The 25,286-nt window shown below is 37.2% G+C and overlaps 2 protein-coding genes across 5 annotated transcripts; one reads left to right on the forward strand and one right to left on the reverse strand.

Moving 5' to 3' along the window:
* The first annotated feature begins 173 nt into the window (after positions 1-173).
* Positions 174-15,097, forward strand: LOC116247910 (protein MHF1 homolog). 4 transcript variants are annotated; one of them, XM_031620359.2, is made up of 5 exons: positions 174-479; positions 598-669; positions 2,519-2,599; positions 2,779-2,922; positions 14,943-15,097. In XM_031620359.2, the coding sequence occupies exons 1-4, from the start codon at positions 356-358 to the stop codon at positions 2,904-2,906; spliced, it is 405 nt and encodes a 134-aa protein (XP_031476219.1). In that variant the 5' UTR covers positions 174-355; the 3' UTR covers positions 2,907-2,922; positions 14,943-15,097. The 4 variants fall into 4 exon arrangements, with proteins under 4 accessions (XP_031476219.1, XP_049932237.1, XP_049932235.1 ...); XM_050076280.1 differs by lacking the exon at positions 14,943-15,097 and adding an exon at positions 11,996-12,120; XM_050076279.1 differs by lacking the exons at positions 174-479; positions 598-669; positions 2,519-2,599; positions 2,779-2,922 and adding exons at positions 9,906-11,917; positions 11,996-14,512.
* Positions 15,098-15,365: 268 nt separating this feature from the next.
* LOC116247909 (amino acid permease 3-like) lies at positions 15,366-22,848 on the reverse strand. Its single transcript, XM_031620357.2, has 8 exons — positions 22,638-22,848; positions 22,324-22,492; positions 20,927-21,160; positions 19,256-19,349; positions 17,311-17,525; positions 16,615-16,754; positions 16,165-16,392; positions 15,366-15,932 (listed from the first exon to the last, which is right to left on the reverse strand). The coding sequence occupies exons 1-8, from the start codon at positions 22,683-22,685 to the stop codon at positions 15,507-15,509; spliced, it is 1,554 nt and encodes a 517-aa protein (XP_031476217.1). The 5' UTR covers positions 22,686-22,848; the 3' UTR covers positions 15,366-15,506.
* Positions 22,849-25,286: the final 2,438 nt, after the last annotated feature.

Consider the following 25,286-nt stretch of genomic DNA (forward strand, 5'->3'; position numbering starts at 1 on the left):
GAGTGCGTTGGACGCACCCAGGTATCATTGGAGGAGAGACGCAAAACATAGTTACCGGAACTCTATTTTATCCCTTTATTTGATAATATTCCTAAACAATATCGCCCGCATTAGATAAATTGCGAAATATTGATGGTCTTTTTGAAATTATAAGAAAAGTTGACCGGAAAAAATAAATTTCCCTTGAAAAACCAACCGTTTCCTCACATCTTCGGACCGGGTTGGAGCTTCCCACTAGGACCTGCCCCGTGTCTTGCCCGAGGCGGTTCAAAACCCACAGTTGCGCGGGCTTCTCCCCTTATTTATACCCTTCTGGCGACGACCGCCTCTTTTCCCGCCCTTCGCTGAGAAAGAAATGGCAGAGGAAGATGGCGATTTCCAGAGGGACGAGCCGCATCCCGATGATCGCGACGATCCCGTCTCCGGGGAGCTAAGGGATCGAGTCCGCCTCGCCGTAATTAAGATCGCGGAGTCGGAAGGTCTAATTTCTGGCTGGATTTCGCTTTTCCTTTCTCCAAGAACGCGCTCTCTCGTCATTTCGTTTTTTTTTTATTCTTCGTCTTTTTCCTTTTTCCCTGATTTTGTTTGCATCGGCAGCTGGGAAGTATGCAATGGAAGTGTCCCAGCCGGTCGTTTCATGCATCGCCGATCTCGCTTTCAAATTCACAGGTACGAGGGAAAACTGAAGTGGAATTTCATTTTTGCTATGGTTTGGTGAATGGCGAGATTCTGTTTCTTGACTACTCTTGCACTATGAAAAATTGGTTTCCTTTTGTTGTTCTCTGTTTGGATATTGCGGGGTTGGAGTTATCTAGGATTGTCGAACCTTTCCTCTTCTGAGTAAGCGACAAGCAGGTCACTTGAGTCTTTTATGTTTCTGCATCTAGGCTTGGAATCGGAATTGTCTATCTGATCTTCACGTCCTTTCTTTGGAGGATTCACGTGGAAAATTTGACTTGTTTCAATGAATTAAGCTGTTTTTCTTGAATGATTGTTACAGCACACTGCTAGTTTGCAACTAATGAAGTGTTATGAGAGACGACACCCCCTCGATCTGTTTAACAAGCGGAAAAAACTAACAGGCCTGTCAATGCTATGAATCCAAACATGAAATGGATCCGGATCTAAAGAGCATACATCAATCGGATACGATGCAACCACACGCAATCATGGCCTCATGGGAGAGAGCAAAAATCATGGGATCACACATCAGCAGGGAGCACAGCAAGATAGACAAGCCAAGAGCGTAAGATCTGGGATTGAAAAAGATAAATATGACAATCTTGTGAAAATGGAAAGAGGAGATAATGATAATTCAAATGAGACCACTACAATCAAGGAAATGAATACGAGAATGGAAACCTCCAAATGATTGATTAAGTTGGAGGCATTGTGGATGTAGCAGAATACTCAGTACTACGTTAAAAGACTTTCTTCTTGCTTTTTGAATTTTCTGTCATGATATCATAGACAGTGCTCATGTTTGGTGGAGTAACCATTCCTTAAGAAGCAAATGTTGCCCCTTTTGGGTTCTCATTTGCTCTTTCCATTCTAAGGACACCAAGAACAGGACAACCTGCTCCTGGTAAGGGTAATCCTATCTACAACGTATTTTAGAAGAGACTTCATGGTTAGCCCATCAGCACATCAAGTAGCCTGAACCTGGCATACCAATCCTAGTTTATAGCCGGGTGCTTGTTGGTCAGGGTGTGAATTTGCTGCCCAGCACATATGAGCTGGGTCTTCAGTCTTGGGCTACCTGTTCAGCCCGTTGTCTAGCTCTATTGTACATTTGATGTTCATGGAAATATAAGTACCGGTTCATTTTTTTAGCTAATATATTTCTTTATGTAATATTTTTTGTCAGTTTTTTCCAAGATCGCATCTTTAGATTTAAAAATATCTTTGTACAAAATTTAGGAACTCTATAATACTTTATATTATGTTATGTGTACATTACCTATATTATTTTGTACAGTGTGGGCTATGAAATGGACTTTTACAACATTGGTTTGATACTTTGATGTAATAGACTGAATATATCATGGGATAAAGAACAAACAGATTCATGAATTTGTATATATACTCCATTGTGTATGAGAAAGCAATGAATTTTGGTAAGGGATTATAAAAATAAGGACCATGGGAATCATGCTTCTATTTCCCCTCTTTCTCTCTTCTGGTTAATATTGCACTATCAATTAAAATTTGGATTGGACAGAATGCTCATTGAACGGTGTGCCTAGTTCACTTCAAATTGCAAGTTCTCTAGCTGGCTCGTTCTCCAAGCGAAAGTTCAAATTCCAAAACCATTTCACATCTTGGTCTAAGCAGAAAGAAGTTATGTTATTTTTGCGACTCATCTATACAAAGGCTGTTCAGTTGGGAATGACACCATTATATGTTTTTGGGTTTAAGGAATTTTTGATGAATCAATTGTGTGTGAGTGCAAGCATGTATGTGTTTTGCACTTTTCAGGTGTGTGTAACTTGATTCCTTATTTTGTTTATGAGACCAGAACAATTAGCAAAGGATCTGGAATTGTTTATGCAGCATGGTGGCAGGAAATCTGTCAATATGGAAGATGTCATCATTTCAGGTAAACTTGACACACTTTCTTTAGACTTCCACGTTAAGCATATTGCTTCTTACATCCAGATCATCCTGATAAGTGTGTGTTTGTGTACGTTCTTTGCCCGTAATTTCTTCAGCCCTTGGTCATTTACCAACTTCACACTTTTTATGAGTTTAACTTCAAATGGTGCTTGTGTGGATTAGCACATAGAAATGAGGATTTGGCTGCCACATTAAGGTCCTTCTCAAAGGATCTGAAAGAACAGGAACCTCAAGCTGAAAAGAAACGTAAGAAAGCTGCCAAGAAGGAAGAGAAGATTGACTTGGATTGATAGATTCATCTTTGAGGTAACATATTCCATTCTTTCTTTTCTTTTTCCAAAAGTGGGCAAAAGTTGACAACCCAAATCAACCTTTAAGTACTATCCTTGCTTATGAAGATCAAGATGATATACTGGACCCTGTGCTTGTTCTTGATTCTGAAGAAGTGTATGTTCCATGACATAGATTTTGTTTCCTGAAAAATAAGCAGCCTATATAGTTGAAAAGAACTTGAGGAGGCTGTCAAGGTATATTGTTTCTGGACTGGGGTTCAACTGAGACATGATAGAGTTATTCTACACAGTGTGTGTTGTATATTCTTATAATTTCTGTTTTACATTGGAGGTTATTATTTTCTTTTCATTTTTTTTGTGTTGAAGGTTTTAATATAAAGTGAAATTGGGATTAGGGTATAGCCCCAGATTCGGATCATGGCCTTTCAACACCTCTCTTTTGCCCTATATCTTTCTCTTATTGCAGCTATTAGCAAATTTCTAACTCTTCCAATAACATCAGCAACATGAATTCTATGACCATTATATCAAGAGGAACGTAGTGGAGCGGGAGAACATAGTGAAACCGTCAAGGTTTTATTGCAGATATATATTTCTTCTATCTTTGATTAGTCTAGACTCTAGACAAGAGCTTTGCTATTGTAGATCTGCACTTTAGATTTACGCACTTAAAGTTTTACTCAAGGTTTAGGTATTATGAACTGTAACAAGGTTTGACGGATACACTTTTATTTATATACAAGGTTCGTTAGATTTGCGGACGACTTACTTTCTAATTAATGTTTTCTTAATATAAAGTAAGTTTTCAAAATTATCTTGATTTTTTGTAGCATTTTCTTATTTTTACATTTTCAAACTAAAAAACTGCAACTTTTTTGGTTTCAGTCATCAAATATTGGTTTGTCTGATAGAATGTTGATTTCAAATATTTTTCTAAACTTAAGAGTTTTCTTAATTTTGATTTTATTTACAAATAAGATCTTTAATACTTTTTCCGAATTTACGACCGATTCAACCGAATTTCTGAATCGGCCGATTCGCCTCGAGCAATTCGAAAACTTATTTTTTGGGATGGGTGATCGCGCACCCACACCCCCCAAAAACTTATTTTTGGGATGGGTGATCCGGCACCCACACCATCATTCTCATCCGACATGAAAGGTTTTTGCCAAAAGGAAAAGCAATATAAAGGGTAGCGGTGGAGGGACAAGGATCACGCTTCATGTGATGCAGCTTCTCCTTTTGAGGAAAATAGCGGGCAACTTTCGTCAATCCCCAAAAAGAGAAGTTTGTCTTGCTTTGCCAAGTTGGACCCACATCCACCAGGCCATGCGATTAAAATGCTTGTGCCTTTCTTCATGATGGCATTCAAATTTCTAGCCACTTGCCAATGGATTCAGAAAACACTGAATACTACTCGCAGTGAGGGATGGGAAGCCAATCGAAGGAATAAAAACTGCAGTTTTGATTGCTACATTGGTTGCAACTGCAACTTGTCCACAGTCACTCGATTTAGACAACATGAGTCCAGGACACCTCTTGATTCCAAAAAACTTCTCTGCCCACAAACAGGCTGCAACCGCTCAGAGACACCATAGACCTGGCTTCTTGCAGAATCTGTAACAAGTGCAGCGATGCCAGCTAGTGCGGAGCTGCTGCAAGTTACAACGTGGAAATTAAAATCCATACCTTCTACTAAACTTTATCCCATGGAACCCCAAATTGTGTCTAGACATGGACGGCTTCTCTGTCTACTTCATTTCATTTCAGCAAGAAAATTTTCTCCTTACATGATCTCCATTTTTGCTATTTTTTGCAGTAGCGGAGCAACATATAGGCAGGCGTGGGCATTTACTCTTGATTTTCACATTGATGCTTTTCAAAAGGTTTGCCCATTTATATAAAGTGTTGCCCTCTAAAGTGTTAAGAGTTTTTTTTTTTAATTAGTATCCCTCTGTTAGGGCTATAGCCCCCTCTTAGGTTTTGAAAACCAAAATTTACTATACTAAAATATTTAAAAATTCTGGTTTGGCCCCTGTAAAACTTCTGAAAAGTTATGATGGCCCTTTCCCTGTTAGGGCCATGACTCTTGGGTTTTGAAAAATACAATTTTTGCATATTAATATTTTAAAAGTTCTTGTTTGGCCCCTATAAAACTTTTGAAAAATTACGGTGGCTCCTTCAAAATATTTTAAAAAACTCTATTTGGTGCTTCACTTGGTTGTTCGGTTGCTACTAAAACAAAACAAAATCCTAGCTCCGCCCCTTCTCCCATATAGTCCTCCCATTCCCCCTACCTCGAGGGTCTTTGCACCATTGCATAGACATCAGTAATGACAATCTTAAAGTTGTCACAAAAAACGCCGTTTTTTTTTAAAAAACGTGTATTTAACCCAAAAACAGTTCTGCCGTATAATACCCTACTATTCTCGTTTTTTTAAAAAAAACGTCAACTTACAAAAAACGCGTATAATACCCATTTAATACCTGTATTATAAGACTTCATATCTTAAACTGTCAAAAGGTCTGATCTAAGAATGGAGGGACGAGAGTTAGCTTAAATTTCGATTTCATGCCTTTGTGTTGTTTGGCTAGTTGAAAAGACAACGGTCCATATTGCATTTGAACTTGATGGCAGAAGAAGTCAATTTTTTTGTCAAAGCAACAAAAAACTTGCATTTTGGGAAATGACTGATGGTAAACACATACATTTGGCTTAGATTGAATCAGAAGCAACAGAATCGTATATTTTATTCGTTGGCGGTGGTGGAGAAAGAATGGAATGCGTTTTGCGGCGTCACTTCGCACTTTAACTGGAAGCACAGATTCGTTTGATCGAATTAAAAAAAGTGGCGCGTGGGCGTGCTCATCCCATCTCCTCGTATCCTAATATTCCTACTTTTGTCTGCATGCCCTTTGACCGTTGGGAGATCTGCACTAGAGCCGTCACCGCCACCACCCCTTTAGCCTTTCTGCTTTGGTGAATCCAGCGTCACTTTTATGATTGATTTATAAGCAACGTGAACTTTAATGAGCATCTTTTGTACGATTAATTAGTTATTTTTTATTTGAATAATGCTTTTAATAATAAAAATGAATGGTTTTATAACATCAAAATTTTGATAATAGAAAGATCAATTTCTTTTTTTTTTTTTTATAAAAATGACTTGAACTAAAGTCTGATTTATATTGAGTTAGTGTTTGTAGAGTATTAGAAGGTTTACATTTTACTTAAAAGACCTTTTAACACAGATTTAAGAAGTCTGGTTTTTATTTCTTACTCAAGTAGTTTGGTATCTACCAATCATTCACACACACACACACACACACACACATATATATATATATATATATATATATAACGGGAAATATTAGAATTGTAATGCCTGCTTCTCCATATAACATTCGTCAAAATAGACAAAAAAAGAGTACAAATATTTGAGATTCTTTGTTTGAGGGCCAACTTGCTTGGGATTTATATATACAGGGTTTGGGGTATTCTAGTCAAGAATCTAACCGCATATATTAAAGCAGGATGCGAAAAGATATAAGAATCAAATTAAAAAACGATCGAATTTTCTGAGTCAAGAAAGCTAAGACTGTTGACTGTAAATCTAGTTTATATATCAAATATTCATTGTCGGCCATCCTCTATTTTTGGACATCTGAATTCTCAATCCATTCATAGTACTGGGAAGTTTGGCAAGAACAATTTAAGAATTATGAAAAAATGATGCTAATTTGAAAGGCTATATATATAGGATGAAAGGTCTTGCCGGATGTTGGATACTGTCAAACAGTTAATATTTACACATTTGTCGCTAAAAAAGCAGTCACAATATTGGCATTAACGACCTTTTATGGGTTTTAGTGATGATTTACAGTCATTAACGATGAATTTATATATATATATACATTAAATAATGACTTTAGATTTTCAAAGTCATTTAGCCATCTAACTGGAGCTGTCTGATCTAACATGATGGATGGTGATTAAAAAAAAAAAAGAAAAATGTGATTAATTCACATTTTTTTGTCCTTATTTTTCTTTCAATCATTTATTTATTTAAAATGAACAACCCTGGTTAGATTGGTAGGTGACTAAAAGTTATCATTTACTCTCTCTCTCTCTCTCTATATATATATATAAATATATATATATATATATATATATATATATAGAGAGAGAGAGAGAGAGAGAGCTAGCTAAGTAAGGGGCACGTATCTGTCGATATCCATATGCAGGATTGAATATGTTAATCACCCATAGTGTAAGTATATTCATGCTCTTTCCATACGTCCCTCTTATTCAATCATGCTTTACGGATATGGACGGATACGTCCCTCTTACTTAGGTATCTCTCTCTCTAAATCTGCGTGTACAGCAACTTGGTATGCGCAGTAGAAAGAAAGAAAGAAAAGGATAGTTGAAAGGGATTGGCTAAAAACTGTTAAATCTCAAAGCAAGTTAGAAGAATAATGCAGCATATAAATGTGGGGTGACATGAGCATTGGGGCACGCGAAGTTTATTCTAATATTTTGATCAACTTCATGATTTGGGCCACCGCATTGTTGCAGCAAAAGTGATATTCTGACAAGGTTGGAAGCTGAGACTTCAAAGTGATCTCCTCTATCTTTTTTCTGTTTTTTGTTGCATGATAAGATAAAAATATGTTGGTTGGTTTTGGAATTACAATATTTTCCTAGGTGTTATATAAAGCTGCATCCTGATTAACAATATTATTGTTTATTTATAAAAGACAAAAAAGCAATATTATTAAACAAATCAACATAAGAAAAGTTTTAAAATATTTGAAAAATTAACCCAAAAAATGATGGTATATTACCCATGGCATTCTTCTGTCCACCAACAAATCAAATTAATTTTCTACCACATGATTCAACTCTAAGTAGCTGATTTAGGGCAATTCAAGCCCTTTTTACTGATAAAAAATGTTGGTTAAAAAAGTTTGTGTAGTCTTCATATATATATTAATTAGCACCTAAGACAGTTGATCAACAAGTTCATCACTAAGGCTGAGAGAAAAATTTTGTGAGCTGACCGGCGCCAAAACTGCTAATTTTTTGGCTTGTTTTGAAGCACTAACAGAGGTTTAGTCCTTAGAGACATGGCTTCTCTGGTCCGACTAACGGTCTGTAGGAAGACAGATATCTAGTTTGATTTCTGTGGGTGATGTGCTCCTGTGTCTTAGGGTGGTGAAGTGAAGCATCCAAATTGGTGGATGCATTGTTGTCACGGCTGATGCTAACGCAACTCAGGACCCTAGAAGTAAGGAGAGTCAGGTGTTTCAAGTCTCATTCTGGGCGGCGGGGATGAACTTTTGACTCACCCTAAATTTTCAAAAAGTATAAAGAAATGTGAAATTAACTACTACCACTGGAGCAAGTATGGGTGCCAACTAAGATTGCAACCTTCTTTAACTTCATAGGTTGCTGGCCATGGATGACAATTTGCCTACCACAGTGGAGCCAACTTCATCTGTAATGACATGGAAAGAGATCATTAACATCTTTATAGGTCTTCTAAATTGCACAAACTAAGGTGCATGCATTTGATCACCTTGGATCTAAATTTTTATGGATTTAAAAACCATGGATCTTAGGTCAGTAATGTTTCAATGTAAATATGCATTAAGATGCACAGTTTGCTTCGACAATGGGTGTGTTGATAGCTTAGTTCTCATATACCAGGCCGATCTAAGATGTATAAACAAACACTAGATTTTACCATTGTGTGAAAAGAAGGATTTGAGATTCTCAGTTTATGGCCAAAATCTCAGATTTTGAGATCAGATGGAAGGGGAGTCGGAGCTTAAATTAGTGGATCTGAGATTTTCAATGATATCAAATCACCTCAAATCACAAATCTGAAGCTATCAAATGCCCCCTAAATGTTTACCCGCCTGAATCTCAGACCAGATTTGGATTTGAGGCTGAGGCTATTGAGTGAAACTAAAAGCAAAAGGCTAGTCTATAGTGGGGTTAAAGATAAGAGTATAGGTAAGCTTCCATGATGTTGGAGAATTCCATAGTGAGAAGCACTGGAGACCCACTTTCTAGATGTTCATGGTAAAATATCCCTCAGTGGAGGTAAGAAGGCCATGTGCTCAAAGAAATATTTAAATCTGTGTGGGATCATATTTCATGGATAAGATTGTTTTTTTGCCACCCAAGTACTTAGCTTTTTGATGAACTCTGATAAGAAATTGGTTCAACAATATAATTTCAAATCCTTAAAGGGGCATTTGATAGCCTCATACTTGAGTTCTTAAGAACCATGGATTTAAGATCAGACCCTCTCCCCTCTGATCATAATCTGACCTTTTATCGATGCAAAAAAGTAAAATAAGGATCTTAAGTTTAATAATAAACCATGAATTTTATCGTGGATCTTTTGTCACGTCAGATCCACATCAGATTCATGGATTTCAAATCAAGAGTAATCAAACGGCCCCTAAGTGTGTTTCTGAGTGTCACTAAAAGTTTAGATGCATCTTGTGTTGTTCTTCTCTCATCTTCCTTAATAGTGAGAGTGAGACTGCTGATTTCTTTCCTGGTTTTCCATATTGTGAACAATTTACTCATGCTTTATTTAAGACGCAATTAAAGCTCTTGCCAATCCATCATCATCTTAGTTTAGCCTTGTGTAATCATGCTGGAGAGAGTCTACGAGAAATCTGTGAACGTAGATAAACTTGATTGAACCATGTTAAATCCTCCTCTTTGTGTAACTGTTTTTTCGATACAAAACATGATGGTATAGCATCGCAGGAAGTCATAAGCATCCAATATTAAGCAGGATATCAGTCCAAAGTCACAGAAAACACTTTTTTTTTCAAAAAAAAGAAAAAAGAAAAAAGCCCGATAAATTAAATGGCCATTTAAAACTAAAAAAACACATTTTTTAAAAGAAAACATTAAAAACGAAAAAAACATTTTTTTCGCGTTTTTTTCAGTTTTTCTTAATGTCAAACAGTTTTTTTTTGTTTTCTATTCTTTATTTGTTGCAAATCTACTTATTTTGTGATGTTTGTGTTATTAGCTTCTCACTTATTTTATTTTCCCCTCATTTTTTGTTTTTTTTAAATAAAATTTACTGTATTTTTCTCGTTTTCCCCCTTTTTTTCAAGCTCGCCGTATTATACCCAATAAAAAACTTCGCCGTTTAAAACTCCGATACGTTATTTGTGATTATGATTCAAACTACTGCTAATACATAATATCTTACTTTGAAGTTTAGTCTCATATTAAAGATTGTGAGAAATTTTCAATGGCTTATCAAAGGATGATTACTTATGTAACTGGTTGTTCTGGTCCCAACATTTTTTTGTGCTGGAATTGAAGTTGCTAAGGGGCGGATTGAGATCTACCAAATTGGCATAAGAGCGAGTCAGATTGTTGCATGGATATCAAGATTACTTGTGGATTTGAGGTCTCATACACAATGATATGTGTGCCAAAAAGGGATTAGATTGTAACACCCCACTTTGAGTTTAGTCATGTATTGAATATTAAGAGAAATCTTTAAAGGCGTGTTACCGAGTTATTTAAAGTGATTAGTGGACCGAATTAATATATAACATGTCTATTAATCCAAGCTTTGGAAACCATAGATCTGGCTTTAGAGGTGGAAACTACAAAGGTGGTACTAGAAATACTGGGGTGGTGGAAGAGACAATGGTGATCGACCCAGACTTTCATGGCAATCATGGGAAGAACTCATGATATTTCATGTGGATCAAATCAAATATCATGAAGTTCTAAAAAAAAACAGAGTAACTAGTTTTGGTTCGAGTACTGAATCAAATATGGATATAATATCTTGTTCATAAGAGGTCTACAAGTGGGTTGTCATTGTTTACTTACAGAAAATGATTTCGACTTTACCTCTAATAGATTTATTACAGTCTGTAGAGCCACATGTGGGCCAACTGCCCCACATATTTTCTTTATTTTCACATGCCTTCAACTATATGCTTATTTGTATATATCGGTGCTCCTTAAGGCATGAGAATTTTTAAAATAATGCCCCTCGGCCCTAAATTTCTGATGAAGCTACTGAAATGGACAAGTTCATATTCAGATTTCAATATTTACATCTATACGTATGTGAAAATTAAATATTGATTAGAATGAGGAAAAAAAAAGAAGTATTTTCTATAATAATCCTTACCATATCAGCTATTATCTATACCTATCATTTTTAGTCTTAAACTTTCAATTTTCTCCTCATGTTTTTGAATAATAGTCCTTTTCGCCCTTTTTAAAAATTCCCCACAACTTTTGTCATGTTTCTCAATCTAATAAGTGGGGAAATCAAATATGTATTCGTCGAGGAAAAAAAAAAGCTTATTCCATAATAGTCTTACCATTTCAACAATTTTTATATTCATACTCCCTATTTAAAGTTTTCCAAATACAAGTTGTTGTCTTTCACCAAGTATTTGACAGAATGTCTGAAAGAAACGAGGTAGTTTGGTCTTTGATGATCTCCAAATACATCCATAATGGATATGATGGGGAGGCTATGAGTTTGTTTTCTCGGATGCGATATGAGGGATTCTCTTTTAATTCATTCATCATGGTCAGCCTGATTGGATCTTCAGCTTCCCTTATCGATTTGAGTCTTGGTTCTTGCATCCATGGTTGCGCTATCAAAAGTGGTTTGGCAGGTGATTCTTTCGTAAGGACCTCTTTGGTGGACATGTATGTGAAATGTGGATGTATTAATGATGCTTATCGAGTTCTTGGGGAAGTTCTTGAACCGAATATAGCTACATGGAATTCGATCATCTCTGGGTCAGTGAATCGTTACTTGTTTGGTGATGCTGTGAGATTGTTTAAGAAAGTCCAATTGTCGGATTTGAGGCCTAATTTAGTGACAATGTTGAGTCTGATCTCTGCCTGTGCTGGGCTGGGGTCAGGAAAGCTGTGCAGATGCATTCATAGCTTTACTGTTAAACTCGGAATTGATACACACCTTAAAGTAGGTAATGCACTCTTGGAAATGTATTCGAGCATTGGAGCCATTGATGATGTGTCTAAGCTATTCAACATAATGCAGGTGAAAGATGTGATCAGTTGGACCACAATGATCAACATGTATGGTTCTGCTGGTTGTCCTGTTAATGCTATGCAGTTCTTCTGGCAAATGAGAAGTGCAAATGTTGAACCCGACATGGTTTCAATGGTGGCCCTGCTTAGTGCATGTGCAGTGTTAGGTGATATACAGAAACTTAAGATCTTCCATAATCAAATTATCCTTTGGGGTCTGGAGTTTGAACTTCATATTGGAAATTCTTTAATATCAGTATATTTTAAGTGTGGTGACATGCAATCTGCAGAGATGTTATTTTCTTTGATGTCCCAAAAGAGTCAAGTTACTTGGGGTGCCATGATTGCAGGGTATATAATGAATGGCCAAGCAGAAAATTCTATGAGATTGATGATAAAGATGGTAACTGAGGATCAGACCAACAAAATGGATGCAGCTCTGTTGGTTAATGGACTGTCAGCAATTGCCGACCTTGCCAACTTGGCATTGTGTAAGCAGGTTCATGCTTACATGATCACTACTGGACTCGAGGAATGTTCCACTGTTCAAAATGCTTTGATTTCAGCATATTCCAAGTGTGGAGTAGTTGTGGATGCCAGAAAGGTCTTTGACAAGATGAATCAGAAGGATACCGTATCATGGAATGCAATTATATCAGGACATGGGATTAATGGTGATGGGGAAAGTGCTGTGTCTCTCTACCAGGAGATGGGCAGAAGAAATGAAGTACAAAGAGACTCTATAACATACACCAGTATTCTGAATGTTTGCAGTCATGCCGGCTTAGTGGATGAAGGATTGAATATTTTCTCCAATATGGTGACGGATGCTGTGATCAAACCAGAGGCTGAGCATTATGCATGTGTAGTAGACATGCTTGCACGTGCTGGGCGTTTGTCTGAAGCAGAGAAGTTTGTGACGCACATAGTTGAGGAGCCAAGTTCTAGCCTGTATGGAGCATTCCTGAGTGGTTGCAGGCTTTATGGCCATGTAAATTTTGTTGAACATGTTGTTCATATGGTCCCTGATGGTGATCCAGCAGACCCTGGACATTCAGTTCTCCTTTCGAACATCTATACAGCTGCTAGCATGTTCGATGAAGCAGCAAAACATAGATTTTCAATGAAGATCAAAGGTTTAATGAAAAAGCCAGGAATGAGCGTGGTTCAAACTTGTTACTCTTAAATGAACAAGCTTATACATTTCCAATTAAGCTGCGCATCAATCATTGGTTTTTTGGCTTAGGGAACTCATATGTACAAGTTTCAACGGACTCAATACAAACAAAACCAAAATGAACAACAATTAGCCATATTGCTGCATTCTTCTTCTTCTCTTCACCTTCTCCAAGAGCCTCACACACCACAAAAGTGCAGCTGCCCTTTTTCTTTTTTCTTCTTCTTTTTGTTTGTTCAAACAAATTAAAATGCACTTTTATTGAAAACTTTTGAAAGTATGAAGGCTCCCTTTTGAAAGTTTGATAAGAAAAAACTCCAGGATGCATTTCACTCCGATTATGCTTGGTGTGATTATTGATTATACTTGCTTGAACGAAAAACTTAAGGAGGCGTTTGGCAGTAGTAAAATATTGTTACAGTCCCACACAAAGAAATAGAGCAGATTCATGAAGCACTTGTCGTAATGTTTCATGAATCTACTCTATTTTTTTCAGTAGATTCATGAGATAATAACGATGAGCTGTTATTAACAAATAGCCTCTAGGTTCATGGGAGGCGTTCATGGCAGAACTGAATTTCACCACGGTAGGCAGAAACCACCCATTGTGGGTTGTTAGCTTACCACATAGTTCTGATTTTCATGTCCAAGTACAAGACAGACCAATTTAAAGCTACTTTTTTTTTGGTTTTGTGATTCATATTTATGTGCTGAAAAATAGCCAAGTGCTGAGACCGAGGAAACTCTATGGGCTGAAGAAAAGCAAATATTATGGAGGACTGAAGTTGCAGGTGTGCCTCAACTAGGACAAGTCACATTTCCTACTTGAGAGAGGGGAGAAACGAATTCCACCGCGACTTCAAATACTTGTTAAAAGTTACAGGCATTTTTGTTATTCTATTAATACCTTCCTGGAAATCCCTCTCGGGCTTCCGTTTCGCCAACATTCTCTCCTTCCCGACCCCGGATTGACGTTCGACGCCAGGCCGGGGCTCGGACGAGGAACTCGAGAGGAAGGAGGAAGAACAAGAAGCAGAAGAAGAAGGCGAGGGAGACGAAGGAGGGAGAGGGGTAATGAAGAAGGCGCAATCACCATGGGATTTCTCCGGCCCCTCCAAGTCCGTGGCGGAAGAGCACGCCCTCAGGAACACCACCTCCATCGCCGTCCCTGAGGCCCCTGATATTGACGATGGGGCTACCGAGGAGGATAAACGAGGAAGACTCGAGTTCTCTCTGTAAAGAGATACGCTATTGTAGAAACCCCTTTCCAAAGCGTTCTAAGGTGTTCTGATATTCATGAGTGCTCCTAGCCAACATTGTGAAAATTGGTCACTATTGCACGATATGCAGGTACGGAGACCAAGATGGTAACGGTTGTTCAGTTTGATTTTTGCTCTTTCTAAGTTTGTCATCCATAGTTTCACCAGCGAAGATTGTTTCTTCATCATACATTAACAATTCAGATGTACGTGGATGCCCCAACTTAGGCGCTGTTTTGTTTTTGCACATATATGTAGTTATTGCCATGTTGTTGTCTTCATAAACTCGCTCTGTTCTCGTATACAGTCATGTCCTGTTGGATGGGAATCTAGATGTCTTCCGTTCCGTTCCTGCAAATTTTGGAATCCTATTATTAGGTTTTCAGTAGCTCCAGTACTAATTTTCTACTGTAAGACAACAACTTGTCAAGTGGGATTTAGTGTTTGTAGTTCATCTTGGATTGACTTCTAATGCAAATTCATCAACCAAAGTAATCATTAAGCATTTTCTTCTCCTGCAGATACGAAGATCAAGCTGGTGGAGCGACCCAAGATGGACTTCATGGTGCAGGTCATGCCATTGGCACGACATGGGCAGTCTCCAAGATAAGGAAAGCCTTCAATCCAAAGTGTCTTAAAACCATCAACGATCGCCAAAACTGCATCTAAAGCAGCAGCAGGAAAGGCAGAAAAATCAAAGAAGGAATAAAGGTAACATGGCAGAGCATAATCCAGTTGTGTCTGTAAATTTTTGAGGGGTACTTTGGACTTGACCTCGGGAGGGTAAGTGAGTGACACCATTATTGCAAGTCTTCATCGAAGAACCTGGTATCTATGAGTCTATTTTCTTTTCTTTCCTCGATGGCTGAGAATTTCTTGTAATTGTTTCGTTGGACTGAGAATTTCCTTTTCCAAGAGAATTCTCCTCCAACCGAGCATCCAAATTCACCTTGCATCGTACATCATTCAAAACAATAGTGTTCAAATGGTCCAAATACATATTAAGGTCAGCTGACATGTAGACTAACAGGAAAAGATAGACCACCTGGTCTAGCCAAGTTTTGACTGCAGGATGCATGAACTTATTAATCACTATTCTTGAATGGCTTGTAAGATTTGAGATCAAGGAATACTCCAGCAATGGAACCGCATGCAGCAGCTACAGAGACAAGCAAGCAAGCAAAGCTCAAGATCTGCAGCCCAAGCCACCTACTGCTCCACTTGCTTATTTTCTTCTGGTTGATGTACATTTCTATTGGGAAGTAAACAGTTAGAGGCCAGAAGCCGAGGGCGCCAAGGATCCCGACTACGTCGTTGAAGAAGGGCATGAGCATGGAGATAACAGTGGTTAGAACGACGAAGGCTGTACGCCATACAAGTCGGAACAGATTCAAGTTGTAGGAGCCAAACAAGGGGAGGCAGATGTTTCTTCCATTGGTTATGAGACTGTTCTTTGGCCACCTTTGGGCACTCCACTTCTCCACAAAGGCAAAAAGTGGTTGGCAAAATACCTGTAATCAAACACATACTAAGATTGAACTAATTTTGTCTCCTGAGAGAATTTGGTATTCGCAAATAGTAGTAGTCATAATTCTCACTGCTAGGGAAGTTTCTCATCTAGGGAAACGTTTCCAGGCACGTCAGAACTTCTTTTCTTGAAAAATCTTTGAAGGATGTTTCCATGTATGAAATAGATTGTGCATGAGAATTGATGCAAGATGCTCAAGCGTGAATGGTCCTCACCTGATAAGCTCCAACCAAGTGGATAACAATGGCGAGGTTGGCGATGTCAAGAAGCCAATATGGTTCGGAGAACCCTGTACCAGTCAGCAGGTTCCCTGGAGAGTCGTCTCCAAAAGCAGCATACCCCATGCATCCACACAACATGTAGAAGACGGTGGTCACCACCACACCTAGCAGTGTGGCCTTCTTCATTGTCTTGTGCTCTGCTGGTGGCGATTTTATTGTATCCTGTCAATTAAATGATAACCATGTGATCAATTCTTAACCTCCGACACATGTCATAAAAAAAAAGCAAGGTCGAGAAGCAAAATCTGCCATTAAAATGAATTTGGGGATCTTAATTTGCATATATGAATACTAATTACCAGTTAATTTCAAAATTAGATTAAGCCATTGACTGGTTTATATTGCAAGAAAATAATGAAGCTCAAAGATTAAAGATGCTGTAACCTGGATCTCAATTAGGATGATGGAGTATGAGTAGGCAAAGGCGATGTCCCCTAAAGCTTGGAGGCTTCTCCATACTTTTTGAGCTCCCGTCACCTTTCCTATGCTTATGCCCATGGCGCTTCCTCTAATATGCCCGTCTTCTGCATCAGATTTGCCATAAAGTATCAATTTGCTAGCGGCCCCAGTAACACTTAGGAAATTATAAGATAAGTACACTGTTTTTATATCAGCTAAATTGGTTGTGAATATGCCAAAAGTATTTTGAAAATCATCTCTTGAAATTAACTTTAAAATAAAATTCATGCTACTTTAAAACTTAAATATACTTATGCCCATGATAGTTTTAGCAACTATTTCTGGCCTTTAAATTTTTAGCCATTTGCAAACATCTGACACACTGCAAAGATAAATGATAAAAGATAAACTTTGATTTTGTTTTAACGAAAATCTTTTATCTAGAAATCAGTTTTTTAATTTAATCTCATAACTGCAAGTGGGTCTTCTTGCAACTACAAGATGCAGAGATAGAGCTCAGGGCCATTATCCAGCATGCCATAGTCGGGTGGCCGGAGGAATGGTCAATCATAACGATCCACAGTCTAGACTCATAATATAATATATATATATATATATATATATATATAACATTATGAAAAAAAAAAACCAAAAAGTTATGTTACACCCGAATATACGTACGCCTAACTATGGCTGCTGCAAGGCTGAGACCGACTGTAGAATATGTGAAGGACATGACTGCAGCGACAATGGAGAGCCACCATATCTGATCAAAGTCGGGAATCTGAGAGAACACCACCTCAATCAGTCCAAATGTGATCATGTAGCCATTGCTGGAGATGAGACATGGATCCTTTCCCTCACTCTTGTGCCGGCAATCCGACTTTTTCATCGCCCTGAAAATACGAAAAAGTTTTGCTTGAGGGCGTTTTGGAAGTTTGCCTTCTTCCTTTCCTCCTCAAATTGAACAGCAGCCCATGGTCACATGGAAGCACGGTAAAGTTCGTGTCTTTGTATTTCATGTGCTTTCATAACTTCTTAAGTTAATCCTTAACATCTTGCAAAGAACTCGTGTGTGTGTGTGTGCGCGCGCGCATGGGCATCCTTATAAACACATATTTGTGCGTTTGAAATATCAGTATCTTTTTTATTTCTATTCAGGAAATAAATTAGTCCGACCCTGCGCCCAATTATATATGTTAATGAATCATAAATACTTTTTGGCATCTTCGTTTGATCAACCATGAATTGTTTAATTTTATTGTAAGATTTATAAAACAATATACGTGTAATTGGTCCAATGATTAGATTATCCCTTAAGAATTGTTTCGTAGTAAGGATATTTTGTGAGTGTTTCATGAATCTAACATAAAAATTGAAGTATATTTATGCAATATATGATTTTCAGTGCTTCATGTCGACGCAGATTCTAATTACATTCACAAAGTGTTCGACTACCAAACTATTTTCTTTGAAAATCTAAATTATTTTCACAGAAGTCTCCAATAATTGCGGACTCAACTCACTGATTGAGCCTCCCGACAAGATATCTGCAAACTGGATAGGAAGATGCCTCTTTGTAAAATAAGAGAAAAAAGACAGGCAGATGACTTAAACTGGACGAACTTTTCATCATGGTGCTGCCTTTTATTATTTAAACTATACCTGTTTTTTTATGTCTACAAATAAAGTGTGACTGAGATTGATGCTTCCCTTTGTCTTCTTTCTTTTCTCGAAGCTTTCAGAAGTGTTCTACTTTTCCAGACAGATTGAACGGTGCATATGAGTCTTCTATGGTCAGTGAGAGTCATATTCCCGCGCACACACACACACACACACATATATATATATATATATATATATATATATATATATATGTCAAAATATTGAAAAGTCATAAATAAATGTGGCATAAACCATTGTTAAAAACACCAAAAGCTGTCGATATAAATTCGTTGCTAGTAGTTCCATTGCAATATGTTTTTATAGATTATTTATAAAATTTTGTTATGCCACAACATCCGGCAGCCAATTGAAATATTTCAATTCTTATATGTATTTGAGATGAAGGACTATAGCTCTAAGTCTGGCACAATCTGGACCACATGCTGCTTTGCTTGAGCAGTAAAATATCAAATGGGTTGTTTGGCAAACGGAACACTTTGTAAGCATTTCATGAATATTCCTTAAAAATTGGGGCAGATTCATGCACACTTAGTTCTAGTGTTTCATGAATTTGTTCAAATCTTTAAGGTAGATTAATGAAACACTGAACTATTTATTTCCCCGCGGTTCACTAATTTAAAGGATCCGACATAAGAGGACACATAGTGACAAAGGGGAAACTGTGGGAGGTTCTTATCGTTGGCGAGTCATGCTGCAATACTTCCACTTGTCGGCAACACTGCAGGGGATAGGCTTCCAACCTTTTATTACCAAACACTTGGACTGAACCGACAAAAGCAAGTTCATGTTCAGATTTTATGAAATTCTAGTGATTTTCAGATGCATAATTTTGATTTTCAGAGTTCATGAACTTGGTCACGATTTTGAAGAATGAAAAGAAAGAAAACAAGCAAATTAAAGTGCAACACAAAACGTGAAAGAAACCAAGAGACCAACTTACTTCATGCTGATGGATGCTGCAATGGTGTATCCAATCGCAATCCCAAAGAGATTGACGTACTGAATAAAGCCACATAAGCTTACTTTTGTGCCGCCTGAAAAAATTAAGTTCAGAAATGGCTTTTAAGGCATGAAAAATGGGACATTGATACGAAATAACCAAGTTGGGATCTATGTCAAATGTACCCAATAAAAAGATATGACTGAATTGCATATAAATATCAGATTTTTTCAAGTCTTTGTTTAGAAAAAGGCCAGAGTTCGAATTTGAATCCGATTATAGATAAATCCTATTAGTTGAATCCTGTAAAAGCTAGATATGACATGTATCTAATATAATGAGTCGACTCGAACTTGATTGAGTAAGCTCGTTTCGAGCTTGACTTGTTTGCAAATGAGGCAAACTCGAGTTTTAAACAAGTCAAGTTAGAGTTACACGAGCTTGACTTGTTTAAATTCGACTTGGCTTTGTTTTTCCCTATTTGTTAACCTTCATGGGCATGTTGGTAATTTTTGATAAATTCTAACACCTTTTTTATATTTTTTATTTTCATTTTAAAAAAACACATATGAATAAATTAACATGAGCTTAAAGGAGTTGAGTTTAGGCTCAAGCTCGGTAACCAAGTCTAAACTCAAGCTCGACTCGTAAAGCTCAATTTGAGCAGCTGAGCAATATGTGACTAGGGCGAGCTCGAACTCAGCTCACTCGTTGCACATTCAGCCTATATCTCGACCTTTTACATCCCTACTAAGGTCCTCAGTTGGCGTAGGCCTCTTCTAAGGTTTTTCTCATAAAGTGATTGAATCATGTTCTTCATTTGGCATTTTGATAAATTTTACATTAGGCAATTTAACAACAAATAAAATTCTTTGAATATTAGAGACAAAACCAACTATCCATGATGCATCAAAACTTGAAATTATAAATTGTTTTTCAAAAAATAATCTAAAGCATGATTTTCGTTAAAAAAAAAAAAACTACACGCTCTATATTCGAATTCAAGTTATGGTTGCGTTTTAGCCTGTGGACACCAAAACAAACGGTGGTTGCCTTGTGTGCATGTTACATGCATTATTCTTTCAATGCTTGGACATCAATCATCGCAAAAAGTTAAATTGATAAGCATATTGGAAGTTCGGAATATACATTGAGTTGATTTTTCCAATAAGATTCCCTAACAGTGTATACATATTATATATCTCAAACTACTAAGGTCGGCAACACATGTAAACTCAAAAATATGATTGATTTAAGATATACTTTTCAAGTTATTCTAAAATCAAATGTTACACAAGATATACTTTTCAAGTTATTCTAAAATCAAATGTTACACAAAAATACTTTAATTATCTATTTTATGTTGTCTTTTTTTTTTCATTTCAGATCTAAGTAGCCTGCACACAAACACAGACGTTATACACACACACACACACATTATATATATATATATATATATATATATATATATATATATATATATATATATATATATATATAGTATTAGTTGTCATTTCTATTGTTTCAACCATCTATCACATCACTAAAGGCCCTTGTGAAGCTAAGTGACTGTTGGATAGCAAGAATCACTATTGACTCAATATATATATATATATATATATGTGTGTGTGTGTGTGTGTTAGCTAGAGTTGAAAAGGAATGAAATGTTACCTAAATTGGACTTGACGGCATCCATGTAGGTGTAGTTCCTTTTACCAGTGGCCGGATCTCCTGTCCGGTAGCAAGCAGAAAGGAGATTGGAGGTGTAAAGAATGACCAAGGCGAATAGGATCATGATCACGGGACCCGCCACCCAACCTAACTGAGCCATGGCCCAGGCAAGGGACAGCACTCCTGATCCTATCACTGCAGTAATTATGTGGGACGATGCCGTCCAGACAGTTCCTGCTCACATCAATGCGAAGATCACGAAAGGAAAAAGTCAGATCAACTTTGATCCATCGCTTCTCGGTTGTCGTCTTTCTAAAATTTTTATAAAGGTTTGCTTCAAGTTATTAAAACTTTCGATGTCTGAAATCTTAAAGATTTTGTAATGTTTCTCCTGATCATCATACTCGATTTTACTTTGCATGCATAAACTGAGTTTGATTGCCGGATTCAAGCCAAGCTGATGGATTGATGCTCCTAATTGTTTCTCTTACAATAATGGCAGCTACAAACTGCCCAAGATATATGATCAGGTAAAAGAAAACTTTTATCATTATATCAAAAACATCCCATAAAAATATCCAACGCTATTATTGTATTTATAGTTTATAATTAAAGTTGCTGTGGTTGCAAGTTATGAAAACTTGTTAATATACATATGTATATATATAAAGCTGCAATCCTTCTACCAATCGGCTCATCAAGATGTCTCACACATATAGCCAAATTTGAGCTCTGTGTGTGAGACATTCGGATGGGCATATGACTAAAGGAATCCAATAATCCATATAGCTAATAACCAATAATTTAAAAATTCAAAGCTAGCTATTTAGAATCATACAATTTAATTATGAGAGTAGTTTGATCCATTGCAATAAACTGTTCAGAAAAAAAAATGCATATGATAAAAATGTCTATTTTTTTTATTGTTTTTCTCTCAATCATTCAAATATAATGAGGAAACAGATGCCTTAACATATATATATATATATATATATATATATATATATATATATATATATATATATATATATATATATATATATATATATATATATATATATATATATATATATATATATATATATATATTGATTATTATGTTTGCTTTTCTCCCCTGTGGACAGGATTGTTGGTAGCGAGATACATGTTGTTTCACGACATTAAGCCTGGCTGAAAATTAAGTACTTCAATCTTACTAAATTAATGGTAAAAACTAAGAGTCGTTTCTTTTCTTATCCTGAAAAACAATGGCTGTCGACTGAGAAAAGAAACAGTTCTTGCTCATTCTTTTTGTAAAATTATAATACCAGCGAATCCTACTAAGTATCATAATCCGTTGGGCGGTGCGTATATTCTACGAACGTCTAAAAAAACTAGAGAGTACTACTGCCCCCTACCGGTTCTTTTGGGGCGGCCGTCATCATCGAGGCATTTGGAGAAGGCGGCCACGGAGAGGGGAGCAGCTGCTGCCGTTGCTGCTGCGCCGGTGACTGCTGCGTGCTCGTGGAGCTTGGGCTCCACGTCCACTTGCACGTAGTGCCTGCTTTCCCGGCTCTGATCTCCCGACTGCTCCATCAATGGCCGTCAACAGCACAAGAAGACAGTCAGTCAATTACAGGAAAGCCAGACAGAAGCTCTAGTACCATCGGAAAACTCGTAAGCAACAAATGAGAGAAAGATAGAGGGATGAGGTAATTCATAGTCAGATTACCGAGTCATAAGCAATCCTGCTTGGGAGGGTTCTACTTCTTGTCAACATTTGCAGTGTGAGCAGCAGAGGGAGGAGGAGGGACAGAAAGAGAGAGAGGTCCTGTTTGGCAGGAGAGTGTTCTTTCTTAATGATTGGGATCTCGCAGAAGAGTCATATCAGGCAGGAATGTGTTGATCTCTCATAGTTGGGAACTTGGGAGATCCTGAGAAAAGAGTTTTATATATGTATATATATATAGTTCCAAAGCAGATGACGTTTGCTTCCATTATCTCTGTCTCTCTTATCACTACTGTCCTTTTTCTGCCTGCTTTTATGGGGAGCATGCGCCACTCATGGGTCTCCATTGCTGACCACCAAAGCCCATCCCCTCCATATTAACCCCAGCCATCTGACCAGCCCCAGCCGGGTTTCATCCATTCTATATATCGTCCACCCTACCTTCACGCTTCGTTGTTATCGCTATGAAAAGTTCGTTGTTTGCTGGTCCTTTTCTCCACCAATCAAGCTTCATGGCAGTGGCGAAAGCACATATGGGCTGCTGTCGGCTGTTGCCCACATCAGACCCCTCAATATTCTTTACTTTCACGTTAACATTTTCCAATGTTTGCTCTGTTATATATATGAGTGTTCTTTCTGTGAATGAATGCTCCTCTAAAAATATTTTCTGGCTTTGCTAATGGCTGTCTGAATGGGTTCAACATGATTGGTTTGATAAAGATTGCGATCCCTTTAGCTTATCTGTTCAGCAGTTCATATATATGATCTTACACTGCAAAACTCTACAGAGATCATCACTTCGCATTTCATGGGGAAGATATAAAGCTTTTACTTCATGTTGAACAATAGGATAAAGGTAGGTGTGAGCTACGCATTGGCAAATTGCTTACACGGATAAAAAAAAAAAACTTTTTCTTTTTCTTTTGATATTTTTGAGCAATTTTTTTACATTTACTTAATGCCTCTTAACCAGTATTTTCTGGCTCTGCCCTTGATGTTGAAGTCATATATGTTGCATAAGAAAGCAAGAAACACAGATTAAACTGTTCAGAATAATTTCATTGCTCCTAAAACTTTCTTATCGTAAAATCCAAAGAAAAAGTAGAGCCTGAAAGTTATCTGAAGTCGCCAAATTCAAAGATCAGTTTGGTGCCGAAATAAAGTCTACTCCACTAACCACGTCCACTCATCTGATATGCCGGCCCAGTTATTTCAGTAGCTAGACCGACCATACAGCAGATTTCATGATAATAAAGTAAGAGATTTGCCCGAAGAAACAAGTAGTTTTCATGGCAAATGTATATATATATATATATATATATATATATAAGTGGCGTTTTAAATGCACCACAAAAGGTTTTCCGTGGGAAAGAAACCACGCCACTAAAAATGCGAGAGAAAGTGCCGACGGTGGTTTTCTTCAATGTGAAAATGCTGGAACGCCATAAATGGGGATCTTCTATGGTGCTTGAATAATGCCATTGAAAACTTTTTGGTGGCGTTCTTTAAACGCCACTGTTAGTCAACCATGACATACACTAAATGCCACTAAACATTTTTCTATGGCTTTATTTGTGTGTCACTTAAGTTCTTTCTATGGCAAAATGAAGAAGCCATTATCGATTGTTAGTGACACTTGCTTTGGATGTCAGTGTCGACATTTTATGGAAATTTAAAAGTGCCACTAAAGGCCTTTATGATAAGTTAAAAATGTTAGTAGCAGTGAAATTATTATTATAAAGTCGAAACATAAAAAGATAACATTATTTTGTGAAAATAAGGAAATCATTGTCATTCAAGAAAATTTTATGCATCCAAATGTGTAGAAATAATAAAAATTCATATAAACATGTACAAATTCATATGGTCCCAACCACCAAATTAAGCACAATAACGATATGAACACTAGATAAGTAGCCAATGCAAGTTTCCGTTGCTCAAATGGGACAATTCTAACATGACAGAAGTTCTTCTATTTCACTGTCCTGTTGTCCGGCCATTTCCAACACCTTAGGCAGTGACAGCGGTTGATCAGAACCTTTCATCTTTACAATTGGCTCAATTGGAGGAGTTCCAATGTTTGAACAGCAACCACAAGCCAAATATCCTGCAGAAACAAGCAAAAATAGAACAGCCATAAGGAATTGCCTGCATAAGATAAATAACTCAATTGCAATAGTTATATTTATGAACTGCTTAAAAACATTATTCATAGATAAGTGCATTCTCTATACCAAATTTCAACTGCCTGAAACAGATATGGGTACTTCATAAAAGCCCATACTTCAATTCCAAAAGTTAGTAGTTCCTACAAAGAATCATAAGAATTGTGCTTCTTAATCAGTTCAATCTTCGTTTGAAAGACTCAAAGCATGCCACATTGATCATGAGCTTCATGAAAAAGCAACGTCCATCTCAAAAAATTAATGAATCAAATGGAAAATTTACCCTTAATGCTCACTACATATCAGCAGCACTATTAAAGAAACCATCAGAAGATGTATGCTTCTGGCATCAGGAATGAACCAGGAGGAGATACTTTCAAGAAGTCATGTTCTAAGAGAGGATGTTCATTTGCCTGAGAAATTTCTGCTGGACCTTATTTTGCAGGAGCAGTTTCAACGCCCACCGACGGTTAGTCAAGCTGGTTTC

The sequence above is a fragment of the Nymphaea colorata genome, chromosome 2, assembly GCF_008831285.2.
Source record: "Nymphaea colorata isolate Beijing-Zhang1983 chromosome 2, ASM883128v2, whole genome shotgun sequence".
Lineage (NCBI taxonomy): Eukaryota > Viridiplantae > Streptophyta > Magnoliopsida > Nymphaeales > Nymphaeaceae > Nymphaea > Nymphaea colorata.

Excerpts from the sequence above, each read along its gene's own strand:
- LOC116247909 (XM_031620357.2), bottom strand. The coding sequence starts at position 22,685 with ATGTTGACAAGAAGTAGAACCCTCCCAAGCAGGATTGCTTATGACTCG. Across the intron at positions 16,393-16,614 it reads TCATCCTAATTGAGATCCAG|GATACAATAAAATCGCCACC; the intron begins GTTACAGCATCT and ends TTTAATTGACAG. Across the intron at positions 15,933-16,164 it reads ACTTGGTTGGAGCTTATCAG|GTATTTTGCCAACCACTTTT; the intron begins GTGAGGACCATT and ends GTTTGATTACAG.
- LOC116247910 (XM_050076278.1), top strand. The coding sequence starts at position 11,384 with ATGTCTGAAAGAAACGAGGTAGTTTGGTCTTTGATGATCTCCAAATAC.